At 34.3% G+C, this 23,244-nt stretch overlaps 1 protein-coding gene across 2 annotated transcripts in view; it reads left to right on the top strand.

Moving 5' to 3' along the window:
• Positions 1–23,244, top strand: part of LOC150105785 (glutamyl-tRNA(Gln) amidotransferase subunit B, mitochondrial-like) — a 119,116-nt gene that overhangs the window by 33,252 nt on the left and 62,620 nt on the right. For both annotated transcript variants that reach the window (XM_090393587.1, XM_090393588.1), the window contains exons 3-5: positions 5,616–5,729; positions 11,478–11,676; positions 11,789–11,911. In XM_090393587.1, coding sequence (XP_090249713.1) covers positions 5,616–5,729; positions 11,478–11,676; positions 11,789–11,911 — 436 coding nt within the window. The remainder of the gene's footprint in view (positions 1–5,615; positions 5,730–11,477; positions 11,677–11,788; positions 11,912–23,244) is intronic.

Raw genomic sequence — 23,244 nt, 5'->3', positions numbered from 1 at the left:
ATAAATCTAGGATCCTGAATCAAAAATAACAATTGTAATGCTAAAAATAGGACATCATTGTTACTGAAAGAAAACTATAAGAAAGAATGTTTGCTCGTGTTATCATAAATAGAATTTAGCTTGATGTAGTTTCTAAATATTTTTTTTTTTTCACTAGAGGTCATGCCAGTAGAATAACCTGTGATCAAATCATTGTTTCTCTAGCTTACTGTATGTAAAGTAACTCAGCTTGTCCTTATATTTGTATATGCTCCAGATGATGATCTTAATATGAAGATCGAAACGTCGGGAAATTAAAAGAGTTATTTATAACACGGTTGCAAAGTCTATAATTTCTAAAATGAATGCTGATCACTGTGCAACACTAAAAGAAAGGACTACTGAAGGTAACTTTCTTCTCATGTGTCCACTCTGCAGTTTTAAAGAGTTCTTCATTGACTGTTACTTCTAAGTGTGAGCCATCGCGTCCCTTAATCATTATCATTGCATTATCACAAAAGCTATGACTTTTGTTTCAGTAGTGAAAGGAAGTCTTAATAATGAGTTGTACTGGATGTTCCAGAAAGTTGGCCCACAGTAGGAACCTTGCAGACAACCTCATTTGACTTCTTTCGTTACAGCCGTGGTTTTTAATCTCATGGTTGCTCTTCTGTCTGTAAAATAATTTTTTGTAAGATAGAGTAGGTTTTTTTGAACATTTGAAATCTTTTAATAGATTAATTATGGTTGGCCACCATGCAGCATCAAAGGCTCCTTGTACATCAAGTGAGATCAGTAGTAAGTTTGTTTTGTTTTTTTTTTGCTGTAGACTGTCTTAACCTCCATAATTGCATCTACTGTGCTTGACTGAGGTCTAAATGCATACTGATTGCTGCTTAATAGGTCTCTTGAATAGACTAAGTTCAGTTTATCAGAAGTTTTTCTAGTACCTTACCAGGTTTATGAGACTAATTGGCCTGTATTTGCTAATTTCGTTGGATGTCTCTTTTTCTGGTTTGATTATGGGTATAATTTTAGAGCATTTTCATAATAAAGGAAATCACTCTCTTTTTAGGCATTCATTGTAAACTGTTGTTATGGATTTGTGGAAAATTCGAAACATTCTTAGAAGTATATTGCTGGTTTTTCTGTCCTCTCCAGGAGTTTTTCTTGGATCCATTGATCTTAATATTGACTCAATTTCATTAGATGTGAATAAATCATCATTAGGAGTGTTTATGTCTGTTTCCATTATTTATCTGTAAGTTTTGTGGATTTCTTCATCTGTTGATGCGTTGTCATCAAGAATAAACTTGTTTATCATAATAGCTGCATTTTCTGTAGTTGATAATATAGGTGTTGCCTTATTCTTTTTTGCTGCTAATTTATATATACAGTTCCAAGGATTCGATATGGTTGAAACAGTACAGAATTTTTTCCACAATTCTGCCTTCATATTTGTATTTGGCTTTATAGCAGTTCTATCTTCTCCTCTGTCTTAAATCTTGATTATTGTTTTTGATATAGTCACCTGAGTGCATTTGCACATTTTCTTAGACCTGTTAGTTCGTCTTTCCACCAACGTACTGATTTCCTCCCATCGACGTTTAGCTTCTTGGTTGTTCTGAGTGTTTGGTTGCAGGATTTTTTGAGACCTGATGAAAGCACAAAAGCATGTAAGTCTATATCGACCTGTACTGATGCCTAGATGACTAAGTTCTTATCTAAGGTAAGCTTGTTCGCTGATCTCAGTACAGTGATGTTCTGAGATTAGGTAGGCAAATTCTCTTTTTAATGCTTTTACAAATGTGTCTAGCTTGGTTTTGTTACTGAAGTACTTGATCTTAATACAATAGTTTGTTTTATGTATTCAGTTTAAATTTTTGTTACTGATGATGAAACTTAATATGCAATGATTGGAGCAACTTTCTTCTTCCTCACATCTCCATTCAGAAATCTGAGATAAAATAGCATCGTTTGCTATTGTCAGGTGTGTGTGTGTGTGTGTGTGTGTGTGTGTGTGTGTGTGTGTGTGTGTGTGTGTGTGTGTGTGTGTGTGTTACAGTGAGGAGCAGGCTGGAAAATCATTATTATACTATTGATCAGGATTGTATAAGGTGGTGTAAAACTTGATGTAGCTTGGAAGTACTAAAGCGCTTTACATTGATTTTTACAGATGTCAAGTCCCATGAGAATGTTACAAAAATAACCTTGTTTGTCTCTGTATATTTTATGCTAGATATTATTGTAAATAACCCTATGGGAATTAACTGTATTTACTCCTTGAACAAGAATATTTTAGAATGTCAAAAACAAGGGCAATGCTTTGCCACTGGAACTTTGTATAATAGCTCTATATGAGGGCATAAGAAAGTTGTTTACGATTTTGGTGTATGAGAAAGTTGCTTATGAGCTCTGCTCATAAACACCTTCAAAGTCAGCGCCTGAGAGATCTGAAAAGTTTAGACAAGTTTCCGCTGCACAACAAGATACGATCAAAGGAATGCATGGAAGAAAGAACGGGTCGGTCTTAAAAGAAGATCAAGGAGACGTGCTGAATTCTTAGGGGGTTACAACTCTTCGTGCAAGATTCCAGAGAACATGAAATAAAAAGGGACTGAGCCAGACATCGAGAGTGGGAGTTTTCATTGTCGGCAATCAGAGTTATCGTCATCAGCAGTTAGTGGCAGAAGTACCAGGAGTAGGATCCAGAGGACCAGACGTTATGGTGAGCCCACGGCAGAGGAGAAAAATGGGAATGACGAGAGAACAGCAAATGTAAATACCAGAAGCAGTTTCGCTTGGAAGTTTTTCTTTTTGCCGCGGAGATCAGCCGATGCCAGTAGCCGCAGAAGCAAACTTCAAGCACCGGAGAATTTTCCCTGTATGCTGAAACCTTTTGCCTGAGCTATTCGAGCATCGCAGGTTGCATTCCACAGCCTGCCAATTCCCGACGAGATACTGCTGATGCAAGACACTCCTGAAGGAAGCCTAAGACCTGAGATGAAAGAAAGACCATAGAGACTTTAGTGCAAGATTTTTGATTGAATGTGCGATACAGAGCCTCTGTAAGTTTGTTCTAATTTTTTTGTACATTTCCTTTTATAATCTAGGAGATATGTTATAGATGGTCTGATAAGAATTAGCTTAATAGTAATAAGAAGTGTTCGTAAGAGAGTCATTTGGAATGGTAACGATAATTAAATCAAATTAAATAATTTGATTTAATAAGCAGAGAAGTAATTGAGTGATTATATTGTATAGTTATTTAATATTGAAAAGGGAAAGTTTGTTTCTTCATGCTGAAGGCCTAATGGATAGGTAGAGAGAGTAACCTCCCTATCGTTTAATTAATGTACTTTGATATTAATGTAAATAAATGTGTTTTATTTATATGTCAATAGAGTGCTGCCTGATTCTTTAAATTACAATGCACTGTTCCTAAATAAATCAGAGTTGTGAGTAGGAAACAACTAAGGCATATCAAGAGACCGCGTGAAACACGTCAGTGCTTGTTCACAGCATGTGCGATACTGGCGAACGTGGCCGGTGCCTGAAAGATACAACGCATTTATCATGTTTCTGTTATAAACTGAATGAAGTTAGTATGATTTTCATATTGCTGATTTAAGGCATCTTTTCCACTCTAATTGACAATAATACTAATCTTGTCTACTGCTTTTGACTCTCCTAGTATTAATTTTAAATACAATCCCATTATAAAAAAATTATTACATTATCTTTAACTGAGTTAATATATATTCAGTAATTATTAACTATCTGCTTATTATGTGCTAATAAGAATGCCATATAAACATCAATTAACTGCACCTACTTAACTGCACTAAAGATCAATTGATTAATACTAATTTGGAAATCATTTAAGAATGAGCTTAGAAAAGTTCCTGTAGTTGTCAACTAGCATTAAGCCTATTATGGTTTGCCTATTGAGTATCATAAAAGTTACCATGAGGTCACACAAGAACACTCAATTTAGTAATACAGTTTAAATAATGATGATATTGTTAAATTGTTTAAATCAAGTACAGGCAGGCAACCCTCGTATAACGAGGATGTTAGGTTCCACAGAAATGGCGTGTTATATAAATCGCGTTATACGAGACTCAGATCACACAGATAAAGTAGGGTTATGTTCTGAAATCGTTTTTTTTTTTTACTAAATATATGAATGAAAAGCCAAAGACTTTTTTATTTATTATTATGATATAAACAACAGTGACATATCCAACAAAAAATATTTTTATTTAATTCAGGTAATTCATATTAGTTAAGAAAACGTATAAATTATGAAACAAAATATGTAGTATAAACTTATAAAAATACAAATTGTACGTAAACTTCATTGCACATAATGCATAAATGTTTTAGGCAAAATAAAATATAGTGCATATTTTAATCGTCATCACTCTCTTCAAAACGAACATTTCGTAGATGTTCTTTATTTACGAGTGGCCTGACATCTTCGTCACTTGAAATCTCTTGGACATCATTTGTATAATTCTCATTGCATACTTCGGCTAGTTTAGTTATCAAGAAGTTAGTAATAAGACCTTGCTTACCACTATGCTGCAATTTTTTTATTAAGTTCATGATATTTAGCTAAACAAATATCCAATTGTCTTATGAATTTTCCGGAGCGCTCCATTGAGGGATCATTATCTTTAAAATAACGTCCTAACTTCCTAGCCAGTCCAATCTTTCTGCTAATTTCTTTAAACTGAATTCTTTAACAGATTCATCAATCAGAATCTTCGACAGAACTGTCTCTGCCTTTGCTTTGATGTCATCTATTAATTGTACCAGTTTCTCCTCATTTAAATCTATTTCCCCATCAATTAATTCACTAATTTCATTTTCAACCAAATCGCAAAAGCCCTCTAAGTGGCCATTATTATAAAAATAAAATTTTTTACATAAAAGAGCATTACATATTGTATGCAACTCACCAGAAAATAAAGTGCTCAGCTTTGAGATTAACACACTTATGATTTTAATGCGCTTTCCTGGCAGAAAACGAAGATAAATTTCAACAATAAACACTTTATATGGTAAACAATTGACGTACATACCTGCTAAAGGATATTTCCCCTGATATAAATTTGCTACTTATAATTACATGCGCGATACAGGAAGATGCAAATTTAACGAAGATAAAATTTGATTTTTAATTCGCGGGTGAAAAATATACGAAAAGATAAAGGGTTTCTACAATTTGTAGACCGTGTTTTTATTGAAACCGCGTTGTATGAGTACTGCATTGTACGGGGGGGGGGTACCTGTATTTTGTCATAACTATTGACAGTGAAGTTATATTCATTAGTTACATATATAAGCTCTGTGATTTTCCAAGAAAGGGTTCACAAATTTTTGTGAAGAGTAATCTGGAATATTGCATAGATTGCTGATTGCATTTAATGTTATGTCTCTTCTTCCCATGAATATCAGTAGTCAAGATTTAAAATTGTTTTTTTTACCCAGAATAATAATCTTATTGGATGGTAAATGAATCTTATTAGCTAACTGTCTCATGGTTAAGAATGTTATTTAATTCATGTTTATGAGAATAAACCTTGCAGAATAGGTTTGAGCTTACCTTTGTGATTTACTTTTTTCAGGTTCTGAATCGCAGATGTGTAGAGGCTGGAGTACTTACAGCATTAGCCCTTAATTGTACTGTTCATAAATTTTCAATGTTTGATAGAAAGCACTATTTTTATGCTGATTTGCCAGTAAGTTATCCCTGAAAAGCTTTTAATTCATCTCATAAAAATAAATAAGTAAATAATAATAAAATAAAAAATATTCATTTCATACATATGTAATCTTGTTCTATATTGTACTCTCCATTGTTGCAGTTTTGGAACATGAATAACAAGTGTGGTGAAGAGTGAAACATTGTTAGACATAGTATATAACTTTGTATATTCACTATTGAACTAGAACAGCACAAAAAATGACCTTTCCTTGATATCCTTATTGAAATGAAGAGGGGAAAAAAAGGTTATTCTTCTCCACATACAGAAAACCCACCACAATGAGAAGATTTTTAAATGCTGCTTCACACCACCATCCATTGCAGAAAAATAGGCATGATTAAAACTTTGAGAGACAGAGCATACAATATATCTAGCACACCGATGAAGAGAAACGAATTACACTACCTGGCACAGAACCTCACACTTAATGATTTTGAACCCAAGACAATCAAAAAAATTCTTAATACAGCTCCTGCAACTCCCTTACGTAAACAAGAGTTCAAGAATGCAGTCATGCTGCCATACATCAGAAATGTCATCGTGGATAAATTTGGCTATCTTGCTCCGCAAGTACAACATAAAAGTGGCTTTTCTAACTTTACAAAAAATATCAAGATTCCTACATCCACCAAAACTGCCACATCACTCTATGAAAAAACCAGGTGTCTATGAGATTCATTGCTCTTGTGGCCAGATGGGAAGGTCGGGGGGAGAGAGAGAGAGAGAGAGATCTGCATGTCTGAACATGTAAAAGACGTCGATTAAAGAAGGGAGCACAAATCAGGTTTAGCATTCCACATAGCCACCACTGGCCATCAAGTACTCTGGCAACAGGCAAACATGTCATATATTGAATTTTATAATTGAAAATTTAAAGAAGCTGCACAAATGATTAAGATCCCTACACAGTGCAATAAAAATCAAGGCTTGATTTTACATCAAGTGTGGTCTGCCTTCATCAAAAATTTAACTGCCTCAGACGCATGAGCCACAGAACGTGGCATCAACTAGCAGTGTTCCAACATGCATAATTTGTATTCTGGTTTATCAATTATATTTAACAGTTGTGAAGCTATAAAAAAACATCTAATATGTGTAATTAATTGTCAATAATTGTGTTAAACTTTTATATACCATTACCCCTAATGATGTAAGTCTTATGATGAACGAAACTTGTCAGGTTTTTTTAATTATTTATTTTTAATAAACTCTTTATATTATATGTGGTCTCAATACCGAAAACTACCTACAGTATATAATTTTATTGAAAAAAATTAGAAGCTGAATATTTCATAACAGAATTAAGCGCACATCATCAGTGTAAAACAGCAAGACTCATATTACATGTTAATTTACAAAGTGATTATATAACACTTTGTATAGCTGTTGAGATTAACTTTTATAAAGACGGAAATAATGACATTTTACCCTTTTTTTTTTAAAATGTAATTAATTTCCTCTAGAGCCTTTGTATCTCAGTCGGTATAGACGAAGCCCTTTGGTCAGAAAAACCTGGGTTCGATTCCCATCCAAGACGTGAGGAATCTTTATCTGGTCTCTTTCGACTAAAGGTGAGTTAGCCAATCTCATACGAAGGTAGGGGATTTTTTCACTCAAACTCGGGAAACAGGAAAAAAATAACATGACTCTACTTTTGAATGGACAAACCGGGAGGCATAGGGCCAACCACCTTTTCCAAGACAGTTGCAGTTGTGAAGTCTACAGCTAAAGAACCCCAATAGATTGTGAAAAAACTTAAGACAAGTTAATTTCCTCTACTGTTTAGTTTGACTTCTTCATTGGGCATAGAGTTTATCAAAAGGAAAAAAGAGAAACAACAAGAGATAAACAGGAAAAAAATAACGACTCTACTTTTGATAAACTCTCTGCCAAGTGAAGAACATGCACATACATACATATAAAGATGTCAGACTAAATAGTAGAGGATTCGCTTTGTCTTATTTTTGTTTATTGGAATTAACTTATTGTATGAATTGGTACATACTTTATATATATAATGCATTTATTATTATTATTATTATTTATTTATTCTTTGATAGCAAATGCTCTTAGATCAGATATGGTTTGTGTTATTTTTCTAATTCACAGAGAACATTCCAGTGAGCGCAGTGTTCATTATTATTATGTTTGAAATATTTATGTCTGCAGTGTTTTTTTGTAACCCTCCCATCAGAATTACTCTAAATTATCATCTCTCCAAAATGGTAATTCAGAATTCAGTATCTGTATTTCATTATCTTCATATATGTGTATAATAACTCTTAGAATGCTATTTGTTTTTCTTGTATTATGTTATACAAAATACTTTTTCAAACTCACTGAATATGATGTTTGTAGAAAGTTTTTTACCTTTGGTATACTATACGTTAAAGATATCAAGCAATTTTATAAACTTGTTTAAAACCTTTTCCCAAGTAAGCAAAAACAGGTAAGTCAAGTTTGCGCCTGAAGTATTTTCAGGTCTGAGGCAACTCATGATAAAAGTGGAATAAGTGCTGATCGCTTTCCTTAGTATCTCCCATAATGCAAAGCACATCTCCTTCCAGACATGTGTATGTGGTCAAGCTTGACCACATGCACAACACTTTCCTCTCCAATGGCTACAGCGATCACAGTATTAAAAAAATAATCAATTCTTCCCCCATTCGCTGGTCTTCTCTTTAGAAAGAGTTTAGAAATGCCATCACCATACCCTACATCCATGGCACATCAGAAAAAATAGCCAAGATTTTAAAATTCCCTCCTCTCTCAGTGCCTGGAGTTTATAAAGTACCCCGCTCCTATAAGCTGGTCTTGGATACAACCCACAGGATCTCATGGGAAAAAAACCACCATGCTCCACCACAGTAAATTCAAAAAAGAGAAACTATTTTTAGAATCAGCAGCAGTCCTCAGAAATCAACCAAATCTTAATAAATATGGTTGCATTAAGCTTCCTAAGATTTGGGAAACACTTATCATCAGAGATCCTGCCTTACATTCCAGGCCACCTACAACTGCCCTTAGAGGGCACTCTACCTAGATAGCACTTGAGAGTCACCCATGTGGTTGGGCTTAGTATTGTATGGTATTTGTGTATATGTTACATTAGTTTTTTTTTGTGTAATCCCTGAAGATGTCTCAGTGACTGAGACGAAATATATGAAGGATTAAATTCTGTTTTAATCCTTTTCGAGTGCTGTATACAATCCATTAAGCCTCCAACATGAGATCTTCTTGATTTTATTTCCATAACTGTTGTTCAATCTTCTGTGATCATTATTCCTAAGTAATTATAACCATTTACAATTTGAATGAATCCCATTGATAGACTTAAATTTGCTGCTGTTTTTTTCTTATTACCATAATACCTGGTTTTAGCTGTATTTAATACTAAGCCATAATTCTGACTCTTTTTGATTAGTATTTCAACCATATTTTGAATTTTTTTTTTTATTTCACTACGAACACAAAATTATCAGAAAATCTAATATTGTTAATTCTGTTTCCATTTATTTTTATTCCAATTTCAATTTCTTCATATTCTTTCAATTTCATTTTGCTATATATATATTGAAAAGTATACAGGATATTATACACCCTTGTCTTACTCATCTTTTGATATCTATTGTTTCATTATTAATTTTGTTTATAATTTGTATCTTCTGATTCCAATATAATTCTATTATTATTTAGGTCTTTTGTATTAGTTTGAATATCTCTTAATATCGCTATTAACTTTTTTTGGTTTACAGTATCAAAATGTTGTATCAATCCTCTCTAAAATAATGGAGAAAGTTATCAGTGGTCAAATTCTTCACTATCTAGAAGCTCACCAGTATATCAGCAACCACCAGCATGGATTCCACCAATCCCGATCCATGGCTGATAATCACTCACCACTGGACATGCGCCATGGAAAGGTTCAGAGAACTGTGTACTGTTGCAGTTGACATTTCCAGGGCTTTCAGTGATGTTTGGCATCAAGACCTGTTTTGCAAACTATCTTCCTTTGGTCTAGCTGGGTAGCCAATTTTCTCTTTGTCCATTCATTGTGTTAGGAATATTTGTTTTTCTAACATAATTGTCATTATGGATGGCATCCTCTCTTTGAGCTTTGCCACCAATGCAGGAGTACCTCAGAGCTCTGTTCTCTCACCTACCCTCTTTCTCTTATACATAAATGATCTACTCTCAATCACTACAAATCCTATCCTTTGCCGATAATAGCACTCATCCTACCCCTCTGACAAACTATGTAGTTCCCAGACATCTTTTACATTTATCCCATCTGTAACCAGTGCCTTAAACACTGATCTCCATACCATCCTTCATTGGGGCAAAGATAACCTAGTCACCTACAGTGCTGGCTTCCTGCCTTTTTGCTCTAAAAGGAATCTCAGCTCACCTTCCCTCATTCTCAGTAATACACACATTATCAGACAGGATGAACTCTCTATCTCCCTGGACTGACATTTACCTCCAACCTTTTTTAGCAGAAACACATCATATCATAACTTCCTCAGCTATTAAAAAACTAGGCATTCTTTTCTGCTCAACAAGCTATTTACACCCACCCAGCTACTAACCCTATACAAATCCCAAATCTGCCCATCCTGAGAATACTGGGGTGGTGCACCTAAAACCTTAAAAATTTTTGATGCTGTCCAGAGGAGAGCAATTTGGCTCATAGATGATCTTTCCCTCACAGGTTCACTTCAGCCTCTATCTCACAATATCACATGCAATGTTTCAACTCTGTATCTCTTCTATGGGTACTTCCATAGTCACTGCTCCAGTGAATTGGCAAACATCATTCTGCACTTGTTGTTAGGCCTGTTAAAATGAGCAGCTACTTCTAACATTCCTTTACAGTACAACTGCAAACTCATCAAACCTGCTTCTCCTCTTCCTCATTTATTCCATCTACCTCTGTTCTCAAGAATAGCTTTCCTGATGATAGATTTCCCAATTTCAACCTATAGCTCTTTAAGAAGAATGTCAATAGGTTTCTCAACTCCCATTTACATCTCACACATAGCACTGATCTGCTATACGTTTTTGTATCTCTTGTGTGTGGGGGGATAAATATTTTAAAAAAAAGCAGCAACTTTCAACGTCCTAGCACCTTCTAATGCACAGAAGCAGTTGTAAAAAGATTCATAATTCTAAATTTCCTCTCTTAAGTAAAACTACTTTGGGCAAAACCATGATGATGATCAAAGAGAATTCTTTTAGCCTATTTTATTCTATTCCTAACCATTCCTTCTCTCTAATAATTTAATCACAACTGCAGATAATATATATACACTGATCTATAATTGAGAACATCTTTCTTAGCACTACAATTTAGTCTCATTTCCACTACTTGGTGACATCCCAAGAAGTTCATACTCTTTATGACTCTCCTCTAAATGGTGCTTCCTGTCATCTATCATTATTTCTTTAATCTCAGTTTAAGGTTTTTAAATTTTGCTCCTTATGAAACAAATATGTACATATAAGCTCTTGACAGAATTTTTTTGTTATATTTTATAAGCATGGAATGCAAACAATTAATTCAAATAAGGGAATTAAAGAAGAATTAGCAATTCACTGGTGACCCCTAAAATGCAAAATCCTCTCCACTTCTCAAAAATTAATATCTTAGTGTAATTTTGAAGATTTTTGCAAATTGTCTTATCACTTAGATCAGATATGATCCTTTGTGTTGTTTTATAGGCTGGTTATCAGATTACACAGCAGCGATCACCATTAGCTACAGATGGAGAAATTGAATTTGTTGTGTTTAATCCCGAAATCCACAAATTTGCCTATAAACACAAAGCAAGATTAAAGCAACTACAGTTAGAACAGGATAGCGGGAAGAGTTTGCATGATGAGATTGCTAACACATGTTTAGTTGATTTAAACAGAGCAGGTAAATTAGTTAAGCATATTTTTCATAAGCATGTCGAAGATTATCTTGTCAATTTAATTTGTGTTTGTGTGTATGTGATTTAAATCAAGTATGATAATTTTCATTTCAATAGGTATTGGGTTGATGGAATTAGTATTTGAAGCAGATCTTTCAGATGGAGAAGAAGCTGCAGCTTTAGTTAAAGAACTTCAGTTGATATTAAGAAAAATAAATACATGTTCTGGAAACATGAATGGTAAGGAGTAATAACTTTAAAAAGAAAGTTACTCTAAATGACATCATTAATGAATTTTTTCATCAGCAGTACAGTGCTTGGAAAGAAGTCAATGGATGCCATAGTGTGAGGAACAAACAGCTATGGTGCCTCCCTTAATAAGATGTAGGACGTCCTTTTGCCGAGATGACTGCAGTAATCCTACGAGGCATACTTTCCACAAGCATACTATAACGATCAAAGTGAATTTTGCACCATTCTTCCTGAGGGCATGAAATAAAGTCCTGGACTGCGGGATGGATGTCCCTTGACCTCATCCGATGCTCCAGTTCATTCCACAGATGTTTAACAGGGTTGAGATCAGGATTCTGTGGATGCCACTCAAGCGTGATGATATTCATGTTCATAAACCATGCAGTTACAGCAGCAACCTTATGATATGATGCATTGTCTTGCTGAAAGAGACAATAGTTAACTCAATAGAAATGCCACAAAGTTGGAAGCATTCCATTGTCTAAAATGTTCAGATGCCTCTCAAAAGTTCAGTGTTCATGGCAGCACAGAGGCCTAATGCCAAACCAGGAAAAACAGGACCATACCATCACACCACCATCTCCAAATTTCATAGTTGGGGTTGCACACCCTGGTAAGAGATGTTCACTGGGCATCTGTCACACACCCATCCATCTTCTCAGTAGAGGATGTAGTGAAATTCATTGCTCCATAATACAGCTTTCCAAACTTCCATATCCCACTGTACATGTTCTTTGCACCACTGAAGACGACACTGCATGTTGATTCAGGTAATTTGGGGCTTTCATATTGCAGTTCTACTATGGAAACCCATGTTGTGTGTATAGTATCTTATTTTGGTCAATGCCTGGAACTCCACATTCAATGTTCCAGCTGATGAATAGCAGTTTTTACATATTATCGTTCATAGCACCCAACATTCACTTTTGGTGAGTGTAGTGGAGAAATTGAATTTGTTGTGTATAATCCCAACATCCATAAATTCACCTATAAACACAAAGCAAGATTAAAACAACTACAGTTAGAACAGAATAGCAGGAAGAGTTTGCATGATGAGATACACATCAAGTAGTGCAGGTAGTCAACTTGCAGTTGACTCCCTGCACTTCCATCTCAGTATAGTATCACAGATTGTTTGACTGGGATAGCCCAATTTGTCAACAGTTTGTCAGACAGGTAGGACTGCAACATTGCATCCTATTACAATGCATCTTTCAAACTCTGTTATTTCCCTTCTTGCAGCCATTTCACCTGGGCACAGTTGCAGTGACTTGGAAGCATCATATTCCTCCAATTTATGCAGGCTTCAAACATGTGACTCATAACATACACAATACACCTTGTCCATGGGGATGTCTTTCAACTTCTTTCCAAACGGCATACTTAAAGCAGCATTCTAGAATTTTAGCTTATAAGCTAAAATAATTTGCTTAGGTAGACTGGAATCTCACCTTCAATTAACAGGAGTCTTTTCAGGAAACAAAACAAGGGGAGGATAGAGTGCATATGTAACCATTTCTAGTTGCTTTAAACACTTAAATGTCATCTAAGGACAAACATTATAATAAAAAGGTAACCAATTATTGCATAATAATGACTATATATGTCTTTCTTTAATGCTTCAAGTATAACAAAAGACAAGTAAACTTGATGTCACATATACATTGTTCATATATTTTTTTGTTGGAATGACTTGGCTGTTGTGAAAGTTATAAATTACTTTTATTAAATGAAGTAGTCCTTTAAAAGAGAAAAGCATACCAAAAATTCCTAATAAATAAGTTAGTAGATGCCCTGAAAGAATAATAGAGAAAAATGCAAGAGAACTAAATATGTGTAGAAGTAGCTAAATAGAAGTCTTGGGAACACTGGTAAGAATATAGAAGATAAATATCAGGAAGGTAGTAAAATGTTCTGGAATTGAAAGCTAGAAATGGAGGAAAGAGTACTGTAAAAGGAATCAGAGATGATAAAGGGGACATGAAACTGGAGATAAGATCGTATTAGATGTCTGGAGTAATTACTTTGAAAGACTGTTGAATGAAACAAGCAGTGACAGCAGAATGGTAGAAAACATTCAAGACGAATGCAATCAAGAGCACACATCAACATTGAGGCAGAAAAAGCAATCAAAAACATGAAATGTGGAAAGGTAGCTGGAGTTGATGATATTTGACTAGAAATGCTTAAATATGGAGTCATAAAATAATAAATTTAGTTTAATCCTTTATCCAAGTGAGAGCAAACAAAGTTTGTGCCTGAAAATATCTTCAGGACTGAATATGGTGTTGTACTATCTTACCTGGGTAAGTAGTACAACACCAGGCAACTCATGATAGTAAGATAGTACAACACCATATTCAGTCCTGAAGATATTTTCAGGTGCAAACTTTGTTTGCACTTTAATCCTTTATCACTTGGATAAAGGATTAAACTAAATTTATTATAGTCTAACCAAGTGAAAAATAAACTTTCAACATCTTTCTCTAAATCTAGAGTAATTTAATAAAAAAAAAAGATGACAAACCTTTTGGCAACTCCTGTAGGTAAAGATGACCTTGCTATTGCTTCTGCCTGGTATCTCCAACTCTGGGCCTGGCTCCCACTAAAGAGACCTCAGTAAAGGTCGAAACTAGTCTGGGTAGTGGCCAATCCCTTAATGCATAACATTACATATCCGCAAGGAGATGTGTTTTGCATTATGGGAGATACTGGGATAGGAGTGTTGGTAGCTTGCTCCACCTTTGCTACGAGTTGCCTGGTGTTGTACTACTTACCCAGGTAAGATAGTACAACACCATATTCATTCCTGAAGATATTTTCAGGGGCAAACTTTGTTTGCTCTCACTTGGATAAAGGATTAAACTGAATTTATTATAGTCTAACCAAGTGAAAAATAAACTTTCAACAATGGAGTCATAAAAGTTTTCAGTAGCTACACTGCATAATTCAGAAGACCTGGTTAGAGGGTTGAATTCCAGATGACCAGAGTATAGCTCTCATAGTTCCCATCTTTAAAAGCAGAATAAAGCTGAATACAGGGGAAATTTTCTACTAAGTGTTCCAGGTAAGATTTATGCAAATATACTTGAAAAGAGGCTAAGAAAAATTGTGGAAGAGAAACTTGGAGAAGAACAAGCTGGGTGCAAGCCAAATAGAGATTGTCAAGATCACATTTTCAGTTACAACAAATAGTTGAGAAATCATGGAAATATAACATAGGAATATGTGCTTAAATTTTGTAGATCTGAAAAATACATATGACAAGACACCCAGAGAAAAGCCTTTCAAAATGTTACAATTATATGGGATAATTGTAACATTATACAGAGCAATATACATAGCCTATATTTTAGTTGTAAGAATTGAAGGAAATATAAGATGGTTTAATGTAAAATCAGGTGTAAGACACGGGTGCATCCATTCTTATCACATTATGAAAGAAAGTGGCATTAAACCTGATCTTAGAGTGGGAGATGTCAGATGTAGTTCTTTACTTTATTCAGATGATGACATACTCCTGAACACATCCAGTGCAAGTCTCCAGGATTCTCTAACTAAATTGAATAATAGTTGTAACAAATTTGGCTTGAAAATCAGCCAAAACTATGAAAATAGGTTCATGTAGAGAATTTCAGCTGCATTCTCAATGGAGAACCTATGGAAGAAATAAAATATTTCAGGTATTTATGCACAGATTTTAGTGAAGATGGTAAATTAAATATGGAAATAGTTAACAGATTAACCAAGGCTACTATGGTGGGGATCCAGCTGAATAAATTTATATGGAATTAGAGGGAAATTAGCCAAAACACTAAACTAGCAGTATACAAGAAAGTGTTCAAACCAGTTTTAAGTTGTGGAGCTGAGAGTTGAATTAAAATTAAATCACTCGATCAAAGACTAGAGTCTGCAGAAATGAGAGTTCTGAGAAAAATTAGGGGAGGGAGCAAATAGCATCAATGGCAGTGTCATATTAAAAATGTAGATATTAGGAAGGAACTTTGCATTGTTAGCATTCAAGAATGTTTGACTTTAACAGAAGGATAGAAGAAAAGTTAGCAAAACCGGTGTTGCTAATATAGCAAAGGGAAAAAAGAAAAGAAAAGAAAAACCACAGGAAGACTAAGATTAGATGGATTGATACATCAGAAATGCCTTAGAAGACCAGAATGTTAGATACAACAATATTGGAGTGCTGGCAAGAAATAGGACGATTATTGATATGAGATTAATAATAATGTAAACTTAATTATGTGGTACTGTCTTGGTAGCCTGTGCACCCTTTCACAGTACATATTAGGAAATTGATAATGATGATTATATAAGTAGCGCCACAATTAGTAATTATTATTGTTATTGTACAAGCACCTCCATGTAGTCTGAAGACTCATCACGGGAGATCTGTGGAATGTTTCTATCATATCCCCTCTTTTTCTCTATCAACCAACTTCTGCAATCCACACCCTTAATCTCTCTTCATGGGGAACATTCCACAGACCAGTCATCATCTTGGTCACCTCTTCTGAATCTTCTCCACCGCTTCCTCATCCACAAGAAACGCAGGAGATCAGACTTGAGCACAGAAATCTAGACGTGGATGTATTAGTAAATATTGCTTATTCATGTTTCATTTCAAAGCAGTGGTTAATTGTATTTACTTCGAATGCTCTCCAGGGAAGCTCCAAATCTTCCTGTCCCTTTCATCATGCATTCGTAATCAGGGACTGTTGATATTGACTTTATATACATATCAAAACTCGTTTTATATTATCACTGTCATCCGAGCTAGTTTTCTGTTACCAATAAAAGTTTCGCATATACTTCACACATGAAAAAAAGCTTAAACAAGTTCATGTGGAGAGATAGTAACTTGCTTGCAGTGGTAAACAACCCCTCCCTAACAGCCACTTTACTGCAGAGGCAATAAAAACAAGTACTTTTATTAGGCCAGTGAATAAGGTATGAGGAGTCTGTGTAATATATTTCTCAACAAATAGTGCAATTAGATACAACTGGGATAAAAACACACTAATTAATGAATCACATGTCCCCTCATACAGAAACTATACTGTATAGACTGAAACAAAACCATATGTTGCATGGGCAAACACGGTATCTAACTAAAAACTATTGTTATTAATTAGATGTGTGTGTGAGTTCGATTTCCCAAGGCACCAAAAAAATTCAACCGAACATGTTAAAATTTAAGTGTTAAAACTAATATATATATATATATATATATATATATAATGAATGTTATGGCAGTTTCACATATGGAATTCGGTTGAAGAGAGTTAGCATTTCAACTCAATTGTCAGCTATGCTTTTATCGTTCGGTTGCGCGAATCTTTTGTTAATTCCGCACCAATCATATGCACGTTTTAATAACCTGCCTTTAAAGGGAGAAAAGTCACAAAAGAGAAAAATGTTCCTGGTCCCGGGATTCCCTTATTCAGGTAATATTCACTAATTTCATGTTATCAGTCTGTGGTGTGCCAGTATCGGTAAGTGGTACTATTATTTGATCTATTCTGCGTTAAAAATTTTAACCCTGAGATGGATAAATGGCTGATAAATAATATAAAAAAAAAATCCTGCGAACAATCAGAAGAAGCAGAAACAGACTAAAAAAAAAAAAATGGACAGTATTTCATATTTTATCCAGAACAGCCCGCATCGTCTTCAGAACCAAACGGTAAGAGGCCAAAAATGTAATATATGCATTTGATGTTTGCAATATTCGGTGTGTATGTTTTGTATTGAATATACAATAAATATTATAATAATATATCTCTCTATTATGATTTTTTTTTGAGGGGGCCATGAAATATTTTAATTTTTGCAAAGGGGGGGGGGCCTGACATCCAGAAGTTTGGGAAGCATTGCTCTAGATGACCCTTAACTATATCCCATGCACTGCTAACATGACCCTGCAGTGTTTTATGCCATGGCACTGATTTAAGTTTCTTTCTAAGTTTGTCATAATTACCTGCCTTCAAGTTCCATATATGCCCTTCTTGACAGAATATTCCTCATGTTGTACAATCTCCCAAGTCAAGACTGCATAGTCAGTTTCACCAATCGGAGGGAATTTGGTCACCTTGGATATGAATAGCTCTTCAGATTCTGTGATTAGGTCCAATACTCTCACATGCTGCCTTGAGTAATTATCTCTTAGTAGGTTTATAAATTGCATTTCCTTCCTGCCATGCTGTCTTTCTTTCTTCCAGTCTATATCTCCATAGTTAAAGTCCCCTCATAATATTTTTGATAAATATCGATCTGTACCAGTTTATTTCAGTATATATGCAGTAAATTCTCTGTAATTGAATCACAAATAATTCCATAATCCTATTTAATCTGAAGTGAATTCTTTCTCCCACCTACAAAGTATAGCTTTTACAAACTTTGTTTATTTCTTTTGAAATATTTAAAATTTTTAATATGAATACAAATTTAGTCATACTGTGCTACCCTGTTTATCATTTAACAAGTATTTTCCTCTATTTTTATCTAAAACAGTTTAGACCTTTTTAAAGGTTAATATCCAAGTCATAACTTTCAAGAGCCAGTTGTCATTTCTCACATAAAATGACAACTGACTGTGTGAATTTTAGTTCAACAGTCAACTGAATGATAGCTGATTGTTGAATTAAAATAGCTGGAAATGTTCCACAGAATATGTGATATCCTCCGAAGGGATGGCAATATATTCAATAATACACTAAGTATAGTTGAGTATATTTATTTGTGTGCTTTTCAGTTTATTTATTTTAATTTCTAGTTTGAACACAACACAAAATTCAATCTGTTTTTTTTTTTTTTTTTTAATATGTGAATACCACTTATTGGTAAACTAAGGCTAGATCATCGTGATATTCCTGCTGGATGCCAGTCTTTTTTTTTTACAAACTTAAGGCCTCCAATAAATATGGTGGTTGTCTCAAAATAATCTACAACCTGAAGATATTGGTCACCTTGTTGTCCATTTTATCAACCAGGCTAGATATTTTATATAAATAAATAGATATTTTCATATATGTATTTTTTTTACTTGCATTAAAACAACTATATAATAGATAGAGGAACTTCGAGCAATATTGACTACCGTTTTGTGTGTAAAATGGCATTCTATATTACCCAGAGTTCTATTTATATTTCATAATTAGTAAGCTGCATAAAAAAAATAAAATAAAATCTTTTACAACAAACCTTCATTTCTTAAGGAATTTCTGTTTATTCTAGTTTATAATTAGCATATGTCATTCTGTTTTACAGTAGACTCACACATAACATATTCTATAATATTTAATTAAATAGCTTGTAAATGGAAATACAAAAGGCCTGGACAGAGGGACGAATTCTAGATGATTGGAGTAGAGCTCTCATATAGTACCCATATATATAAAATGGAAAATAAAATTGAATGTGAGAATTACAGAGGTATTTCTCTACTGAGTGTTCCTGGTAAGATTTATAAAAGTATACTTGAGAAATAGTTGAGAAGGATTGTAGAAGAGAAGCTTGGTAAGAAACAAGCTGGATTCAGGCCACATAGAGGCTGTCAGGATCAGATTTTTACTTTACAACAAATTGTTGAGGAATCATGGGAATATAACAAAGATCGCAATATCCCCTTTGTTATTCATTATGAATATATGGATCACATTATGAAGGAAATTGGTATTAAACCTGATATCAAAATTAGGGATGTTAATTTCAGCTCTTTGCTTTATATAGATGATGTTATACTTCTAAATAAATCTGCTACAAGTCTGCAAGATTCCTGACTAAATTGAATAACTGTTGTAATAGATATGGTATGAAAGTCAGCAATAACAAGCAAAGATGATGAAAATAGGTAGAAGCATTTAAAATATCAACTGCATTCTGAATGGAGAACCTATAGAACAAGTAAAACATTTCAGCTACTTGGTACAATTTTTAGTGTGAAGATGGTAAATTAAATATGAAAAGAGACAACAGTATCAACAAAGCTGGTATGGTAGGAAGTCAACTGAATAAATTTATATGGAATGAGAGAAAAATTAGTCAAAACACTAAATTAGCAGTATACAAGACAGTGTTCAAACCAATTTTAACTTATGGATATGAGAGCTGGGTTAGAAATAAAACACTTGACCAAATACTAGAGACCGCAGATATGAATGTCCTGAGAAAGCTTAAAGGTATGAACCGATGGCATCAATGGTGATATCATATTAAAAACGAGGATATTAGGAAAGAACTTTACATTATTAGCATCCAGGAATGTGTTAGTAGAGCTAATCTCAGGTGGTATGGTCACTTAAACAGAATTGGAGATGAAAGAAGTTGAAATGAAGAAAACAAGTTTTCTCTGCCAGGTTGGCAGGAAAAAGACCCAGAGGAAGACCAAGATATAGGTGGATTGATACAGTAAAAAGTTTCAATTTTTTATTTGTTGGGTAATATTGGAGTCTTGACAGGTAACAGATTGATTTGGAGGAAAATTGTATATAGGAAATTAGTAATGATGTAAATTTTTCATATAGTAGTATCATTCCTGACATGTTGTTACACCCTGATAACCTAAGAATGTGAAAATTTCAGTTATCATGATGTAACAAGAGAAGAAATAAAAACCCTGTATAGATAATTAAGTAAGCAAGTTTGTCCCTAAGCAGATATCATTAAGATCCTTTGAAAGTAACGAATACAAAAAATGAAAGGAAAGATAAATATGCTTGCATTCAAGTGAAAAATATAGCTGAAATTGTTTGTTGAAAAAAAAAAAAAAAAAGAAGGAATTTTATTACAGTTGTATGATAATATGATAAAATAAGGTTAAGTAAAGCAAAGAAGATTAGTCATAGGATTTTGTATGTGAGAGGCTAGTTTTTACACTTGAAATAAGAGATTAAAGATTCGAGTTAATTCTTGGAAAATTTTGGAAAGGGGATTAATTTAGTAGTATAAATGACATAGAGATTAGCTTAAACAAAAACCAAAGCTCAAGGTCATAATTTCTGAATTGAGACTTCGTCACATGTCAGTCGCGTGCACATGGACCGCATGATGTTTTGGCAGAAAAACGCCACTCTAATAGGGCAGTGATATCGACTCCAGTAAGGTGGGAAGAAAAGAAATTGAAGAAGGTGCCAGGTCATTGTATAAAAGGGTTAAGAACACCCCCCCCCCCCCCGAGGCTTTTTTCCTGAGAGTTTTCTTCACGAGTCTTCGTATAGGTCTCACGCGGTTTTCCTGAGTGACGAGTTAGGAGTTTTCTCCGTCCGACACAATAAGGAAATAAAGTGTGCGGAATTTCGATTCCGTGTTCCTATTGTAAGAAATGAGGGATGCTGTTTAGTTAAAAAGAGAGAAGATAATGTCAGCGTGTTTCATTGTCCAGTGATCATAACGAGAGAAAGAAAATTCTATAAAGAAGTCGGTGCCCACGTGGTAAATTTCGCAGCCATAGAATAGATGATCCTATATATGTCCTTGATTGAAGAATATAAGGTAAAGATTATGAAAGCCCATCTTAGTGCCAAAGGAACTTAGGAGTGATAAGTTATAGAAGAGTTCGTCCTAGGAAGGTAAAATATCGGAAAGAGGTAGAGACCAGTGTAGAAGACTCAAGCATAAAAGGTATGTAAAATCTCGTGTCAATTCAAATCATATGTAACTGTAGTCATTGTTCAATTACTGAACAGTTGAAAGGATTAATGAGAATTATACTAGGACTTTAGTACATGTCAAACTAGAATAAAAATGAGCTTGTTACTATTAATTAATACGTATTCATGTGCCTAGAGATTTATGCATGTACAGTGTATTTTAATTAAGAGAGTTTTAAAGGTCAAAAGTGTGTATTAGCTCAGCGAAAGGATAATTTTAATCCATATTGTCTTAGTGAGAAAATTAGAGGAACTGATTATATATGTCCTAGAAAATACAGAATTATAGTGTGATCAAACCAGTAAGAGGTTAGACAATGGATCATCTAGTTCTAGGATTATACATGTTTGTATGTATAGAATCTGTTATGGCGATATGATCACAATTCTCATGTAGGATCTTAACCTAATACTTGTGTTTAGCTAGTGAAAATTTGTATTATATATTCTTAGTATTGAATTGAGTTTTATTTTTGATAAAGAATGAATTGTACCATGTTTAAGAGTTCAATAAACTTTTGTTCATTGAAAATACAGTTGCTGAGATTGCCGCTCAATGCACCACTTGTAACAATGCACGAATCTAAGCATGCCGGGGGTGGGGGGGATTTGCGAAGTTACGAGATAAAGGTCATGACTGCATATTAGTTTCACACTCAGACATATTTTGGTAATTGTTCCTTGTTTTTGAATTTTATATCTTAAACTAAACGTCCTGAAAGGCGCAGTATAAAATAAATATTTAGGGACACTAGAAGCTTGAATATTTGTATTTTGGTGATATCTCGTATATAGATAAGATTTGGATAAAGACAAGTAGAGTTTCACATGTAAGGATAGTTGAAAGCCTAACAATTGTAAATTGGGACACAACAATGTACCCTCAAGGGTACATGTCAGGAATTTGATGATGTAAATGCAATCAAGGTTAACAGGATATATTTAACACGTTCGCTGCCACGCTACTCAGTCATAGTTTATTCCCGCACGCCAAGCGCTTTTCGCGTCTTCAAGGTCACTACGAGTAATCTCGTAGCCGGCTTATCAGACAGAATTTTGTTTCATACGCCAACTACGAGTAATCTCGTATCACTTCCAGCTATATATTTCATGCGCTGATGACAGTGTTTATTGCATCTAGTTCAGTTTTAGTTTCTAGTCTCTAAGAACCTTCAATTTCGCCATGACCAGTAAAAGAAAACTTACTGATATAGAAGTGGAAGCTTATGCTAATATGAGCGATGATGAATTTCATGAAATATTTGGTTCCGATTCCGAAGATGATCCTACAGACGACTCTAGCGGTGACTCCGATGATGAAGAAACTTTTGAAGATGAAGATAGCAACCAGCCAAATGCATCAACATCAACTTATTGGGAAAATTCAGAAGAGGAGCCCCCACAATTTGACTTTGTTGAAACTGCAGGTTTTAAAATTGACACTAGAAATTTCAGTATCAAAAGGTTAGTTGAACTTTTCTTTTCTGAAGAAGGGATTATAATTTGGGTATGTCAGGCACCGATCTTTCTGATCAAATGCTTTCATACTATTCCACCTTACGAAAGACAATTAGATGGCCAAAGAAATTGGCAATACGCATTTTTGAGGTATACATTCAAAATGCGCATAAATTTTATAACATGATTACTGGAAATGCA

This window comes from Typopeltis vanoorti, chromosome 6, assembly GCF_054136105.1.
Source record: "Typopeltis vanoorti isolate ZY-2024b chromosome 6, IOZ_Tvanoo_1.0, whole genome shotgun sequence".
NCBI lineage: Eukaryota > Metazoa > Arthropoda > Arachnida > Uropygi > Thelyphonidae > Typopeltis > Typopeltis vanoorti.
This window is presented reverse-complemented; position numbering and strand designations above follow the sequence as displayed.